General features: G+C 39.4%; 1 protein-coding gene across 2 annotated transcripts in view; it reads right to left on the reverse strand.

Moving 5' to 3' along the window:
- Positions 1 to 2,072: 2,072 nt before the first annotated feature.
- The window catches only part of Prps2 (phosphoribosyl pyrophosphate synthetase 2), a 36,676-nt gene continuing 32,831 nt past the window's right edge, over positions 2,073 to 5,917 (reverse strand). For both annotated transcript variants that reach the window (XM_006973179.4, XM_015992027.3), the window contains exon 7: positions 2,073 to 4,766. In XM_006973179.4, coding sequence (XP_006973241.1) covers positions 4,674 to 4,766 — 93 coding nt within the window. In that variant the 3' untranslated portion in view covers positions 2,073 to 4,673. The remainder of the gene's footprint in view (positions 4,767 to 5,917) is intronic.

Consider the following 5,917-nt stretch of genomic DNA (forward strand, 5'->3'; position numbering starts at 1 on the left):
GTGTGTGTGTGTGTGTGTGTGTGTGTGTGTGTGTGTGTGTGAGAGAGAGAGAGAGAGAGAGAGAGAGAGAGAGAGAGAGAGAGAGAGAGAGAGATCAAGTGTCCTGCTGTATCATTCCTCTTTATTCCAGACAGTGTCTCTAGTGTCTCTCACTGAATCTGGAGCTAGAGCTGGGCCGGCAGCCAGCAAGCCCAGTATCCACTCCTCAGAGTGCTGGGCTTATAGACATGTAAACAGCCACCTCTGACTTTTAATATATGAGCTGGGAATTTGAACTTGGGTTTTTGTTTGCCGAGCACCAGTTTTCCCTGCTGAGCCATCTCCCTAGCCCCGAAAGCCCCACAAGTGACCAGTTCTAGGTAACCTGATGATTTATGAACACCATTTAGATGAAGGATATGGTGATGTTTCTATCCCAATCCCCCATCTACACTGACTGCCCTCCTTCTAACATATGATGGACCAAAAAGTATGTGCTGGAGGATGGCTGTTACATTCTGGAAAATTCTGTGGTAAATTATCACCTCTAGCAGTGGTCCCTCCACTAAGATCTTTGTGGGCTCCTGTGGATTCAATGCTCTGAATTTCTCAGCCTTCATCTTTCTCTTCCCCACTTGGCCTGGTGCATGTGGTTAATGGGTGAATTAGAGGGGACAAACATGAGAAAAGAACCACTTCCAAGAGGGGACAGCATTATCAGGTGCCACCGTGAAGCCGGTGTGTTGTTTGTACTTCTCCTTTGCTCCACTCCTCCTTTCAAGTAATCCCAGCATTCCTATTGTGTTCTTCCTCAGTTTCCTCAGACCCATTGAAGTTCTTGACATTTCATGGTGATTTTTTTTGGTGCATGTCTGTATGGGTATGAGACCAGGTTCCACTGTGTAGCTCTGGCTGGCCTGGAGCTTACTATGTACACCAAGCTGGCCTTAAACTTTGGAGAACCACATGCCTTTGTCTCCTGAGTGCCTGAACTAAGGGCATGTGCCACCATGCCTGGCTGCATGGGGATTTTAAAGCCTCTGGTTGTCACTCTCATGCAGTGTTTTCCATACTTTAAAGCTGGGCTTCACTACAAGAGAATAATTGTGGATATATCTTGTCCTGGGGCTAGAGAAGTAGCTCAGCCTAAAAAGTTCTTGCTGCTCCAAAGCATTAAGACCTGAGTTTGTGTCTCCAGGACCCATGTAAAAAGCAGGGCATGGCAGCAGTTGCTTGTAATCCCAGTGCTGCGGAGATGGAGACAGGAAGATCCCTGAAGCTCATTGACCAGCTAGTCCCACCAAACCAGTGAGTTCCAGGTTCAGTGAGAGATGCTATCTCAAAAACAAAACAAAACAAAAACCACCAAACCAACCAACCAAACAAACAAAAAAAAGAGGCAGAGAACAACTGAAGATACCCAATGTCAACCTCTAGTGTTCACATCCATTCTCACACACACTCACACAACACAGACATGCAGTTATTTTGTCCCCACAAGCATAATTTAAACCATCACTGAAGCAGATGGCGTGTTCTAAAGGGACAGGAACCCTTTCTGGCATTCTTTAAAACAAAGCACGTGAACAACTTCTACGTAGTCTGTACTTGTTTGGACTGCTCCAATACATGGGTACTGAATTTCACTACTTTGATGCATAATACATTGTCATGATTATGGTTATGCATGTGGGGGTAGACGTTTTCATGCCACAGTTTGCATGTGGTGGTCAGAGGACAATTCTCTCCTTCCACCATGTGGCTCCCAGGGATTGAATTCAGGTCGCTTGGTGGCACTTACCATCTCACCAATCTTGGTCTTTACTTTGAAATGTTAATATCTAGAATGATCATTATGCGGAGGAACTATGATGCTTTTCTGAAAGAAGATAGCTAATGAGTCTTTCTCAAAGCACAGCCTTCAAAATGATGAAGAGTACACTTTAATTAACTAATTAACTTCTGGCTTTCCTTTAATTTTGCAAACCTGGTCTTAATGATATAGTAACACACATTCTCAGCTACTTCATCAACAGGTCACTTCGTCAAAAAACAAATTATTCTAAAATCATAATAGGAACTATGAAACAAAGTAGTCAGCATGATTTTATTGAAATGCCTTAGTAAATGTCACAGGATCTCAAAATTCTCTAGTCTCTAAAACCAGGGCAAGCACTGCAAAGAACAGACTCCTGAACTTAGTTGACATTGTCTCTAACAAAGGAAAGTCAGCATATGAACATCTACCAGTTGACTAAGAAAATTTTAGCTGGAGGCTAAACAACTTTGGTATATTTCTGTTTCCCTGACTCCCCTTTCTGGCCCTCCTGTTGTGGAGCTGGACAGAGCTGATCTGCTGGTGATTTCCCCTTTGTTTCCTTACTGCAAGCAGCAAGGAACAGGGAAGTCCTGGGTCTAGACTGCTCACGAGTCAGCTTTTGTCATTTTGGCCAAACTAGAACAATCACAAATTTAAAATCTGTATTTCCATTGTATAAGGCTCGATTCAGTCTAATCAGTTCATTAGTGTATTCAGAGGTCCTTTAAAACACCTCCTCAGGCCAAGTAAAGCCAGAAACCATCAGTTCTCAATTCAGAGGACAGCCAGGCAGACTTTTATATAGGGGATTAAATCTGAAGATCATTATTGCAAGATCCACTGTATACACTCCTAAGCTTTAAATGCCTTAGATAAAATGATTACCAACTGGCTTTTGTCATGCCAATACTTTGAGACATGTGCACACACATATCAAGCTGTCTCCATGTGGATGTGCACAGGGATGTCTTCATTCAGCACAGACATGAACCCCAAGAAATACAGACGTCACACATTTATCAAAAATAACAGTTGCATAGTGTCAAATAGGGTTTTTACACATGTCTAGTCAAGACTTTACAGTTTGTACCATAGATCTGAGCATTCCAGGTGATTGGACCACTTTCTTTAGAACAGTTACAAATAAAGTATTGTCAAAATGCTAGTTTCCATAATAACATAAATGATACTTTCTAACATTGATTTGACTTCTGCTGCCCTCAAGTTTGATATTCTAGAGTGCTGGTCAAGTATGTTGCTCAGATGGATAGGATTTTTCTACCCAAAAAATTTAGGGCTAGGAATTTATTTACCACTTTTAAGATTCAGCAAGGGAGAGAGATTGTTTAGCATTCCAAATCTTTAGTTACACAGGCAAATCCTTTTCTTTGGGGTCAGGCAAATTTGATAGGTTGTCCACCAACATGCATATAATCAGTCAGTGAATGGGTGACCTTTGCCACTTTAAATGATGCCTTTTTAAAGACTGCCTTTTGTTTCATGACACATGGGCTCAGGTTGAGTTTGAACTCACTATGTAGCCTAGGCTGGCCTCAAACTTGTGGTAATCTTCCTGCTTCAGTTTTCTGAGTGCTAGGATTATAGGCATAAACCTCTAAACCTTGCTAAAAGACAATTTTATCAAGAATGCCACCCTCAGTGAAATTTTTCACGATGCTTTTTGAACCATTTTTTTTGAAGAAGCTCCTATTTACTTTTGCATCTGTTGTTTTACAGGCCTCCTCTATCTCTACATTTTAACAACTTTAGAGATGATAATCAACCATTAGAGATTTAGTACTTCTGCTTACAAAGGGCCAAGAGCATTTAATCCGAGCTCATTAAACAGTGTTTGAATAAATACATTTGGTGGCACTCTTAAAACTTTCCCATTTTATTTATGTGAAAAACCAAAAAATAAAATAAAATAAAATAAACAGCCTAAAAAAATGTGAGGTGATTTCAAGGAGTTTTTCTTTTGGTGGATATCTACACCAAGAAATTATTGGAAAAAATGAAAAGTAAAAGCCAGTGCTAAAAGTCTGGGAATAAGATGATAGGACATGAGGTGCATCCTAAATAATAATAATTCCTCTGGGATAAACAAAGATGCACATCAATGTGACCATGAACTCACTGACTACATCCTGAAGTGGTATCCAAATCACAGTGATCACTGATCATCATTTGGGAGTTTCAGGTAAGTTAAGAGTTATGACATTTCCTCAAAGTGGAAATTAAAATTGATAGCCTTATGTTGTCTTCAATATGTCAAATGTTTACTATGAAAAGTCAATATATCAGTAACCATCTTAGGCTCAATAAAATTCAGTCCCAATTAAGGGCTATAATAAAATAAAATCAGTTATCATTTTTCCCTAAAAAACAAGAAACAAAAATTCAAAATGCATGATACCATAAATTTTCTGAGGTTCACTCTGAAGTAAAGGCTATTTAGGATTTTACCCAAATGTCCACAAGCATTATCATTATATATTTACACAGAAGGCTTTTATTTGAAGTCACCTTTGGCAACCTCAAAATAGATATATATGACAAATTTCCACAATGGGATTTTAGGCTTAAAAGTTGCTGCCTCAAAGTACTAAAAAGAATGAGGGAGAATACTAGTTCTCATTGACCACAGTTCACTTAAAGACCAAGTAACCACCACCTTCCCCTGCCCCCACAAAACTGAGAAGAAGTAGTCATGAACTTTAGAAGGGGAGACAAGGAATCTCAGAGTGTACATAGATCAGATGCTTTCACCAGTGATCATCCTAGAATTGCTGAGTCCTAACACTAAAACAGCAGGCAGACAAAGACAGCAGGAAGTTGGAGGAGGCTTGCTCCACCTTCAACATCCCAATCCGGACTACAGTGGGACGTGGCTGAACAAGTAGGACACGGATTCTCCATTGTGGGTTCTTCGAATGGCTTCAGCCAGGATCATTGAAATGTCAATCACCTGAATAGCAAGGGGAAAACACAAAAGGCAGGAGTGAGTTCTAGTTCTCTAAAAGCCAAAAAGCTAGAAAGCCTACAAATGTTTTCTCCAGCATACATACGGTATGTTGTGGTCAAACCTGCAGCCATTTCTTTGGGAGTGTCCACACTGAAAATCTTCAGCTGTTTGTGGAGTTTAGCTTTACAGACATCACAACCAGCTGAGGTGACTACTATCAGTTCCTAGGAAGATTTTCATGGATACTCAGGGCTGCTGTTACCCACAGATGGTCCCTTCTTGGGACACTGTTGTTTAATTAGTTTTCTTTATTCATTGGCAGAGGTTTTTCCCTATTTAGAAAAGATAGTGACTATAATCTTCTTTTTTTTTAAGTTACAACTTTCATTTTACTTCTAAAGTTTTTGCTATAATCCAAGCATCCATTTATAAAACATGGCAATGTTTTTCATAAAATATTATAAATCAAATCTTATATGAACTATCTTTCTATTTGGCTACATTTCAATTTGGAATGCCAACCCAATATGATTTTTAAAACTCTTTTATTTATTATTATTATTATTATTATTATTAGTGTGTGTGTATGTATGTGTGTGTATGTATGTATGTTTGTGTTTGTGTGATGTGTGGGTAAGCACATATATGCCATGGCATATATATGGAGGTCAGAAGACAGCTTTGTGGATTCAGGTTTTCTCCTTCTACCTTTAAGTGGGTTTCAGAGATGGAACTCAGATAACCAGACTTGCACAATAAGTGCTCACCTACTGAGTCATCTCACTGACCCCAAGAATTTTAAAAACATTGAGTGTCTGTCATAATAAAAGCATATCCATGATCATTTTACCTTGGGGTCAGCAAACTATTTTTCCTGTGGAATATCAGAAAGTTAAAAGTTTGGAGTTATCTCTGTATCAAACACTCAATTCTGCATTGTGGTGAAAAGACAGTCATGGGCAACATAGGAATGAAACATGAGTATGTGTTAATAAAACTTTATTTAAAATATAGAGGCGGGCTAGACTTGGCCTTTGGATGGCAGCTACTACACTACTGTTAATCATGCATAAAAACATAAGGGACAACTACTCTGATAATTTTCAAACTTGTCTCCTTGTGCTCAAATGACCTCTTTTTTCTCTCATCTGGAT

The sequence above is a fragment of the Peromyscus maniculatus genome, chromosome X (assembly GCF_049852395.1).
Source record: "Peromyscus maniculatus bairdii isolate BWxNUB_F1_BW_parent chromosome X, HU_Pman_BW_mat_3.1, whole genome shotgun sequence".
Classification (NCBI taxonomy): Eukaryota; Metazoa; Chordata; class Mammalia; order Rodentia; family Cricetidae; genus Peromyscus; species Peromyscus maniculatus.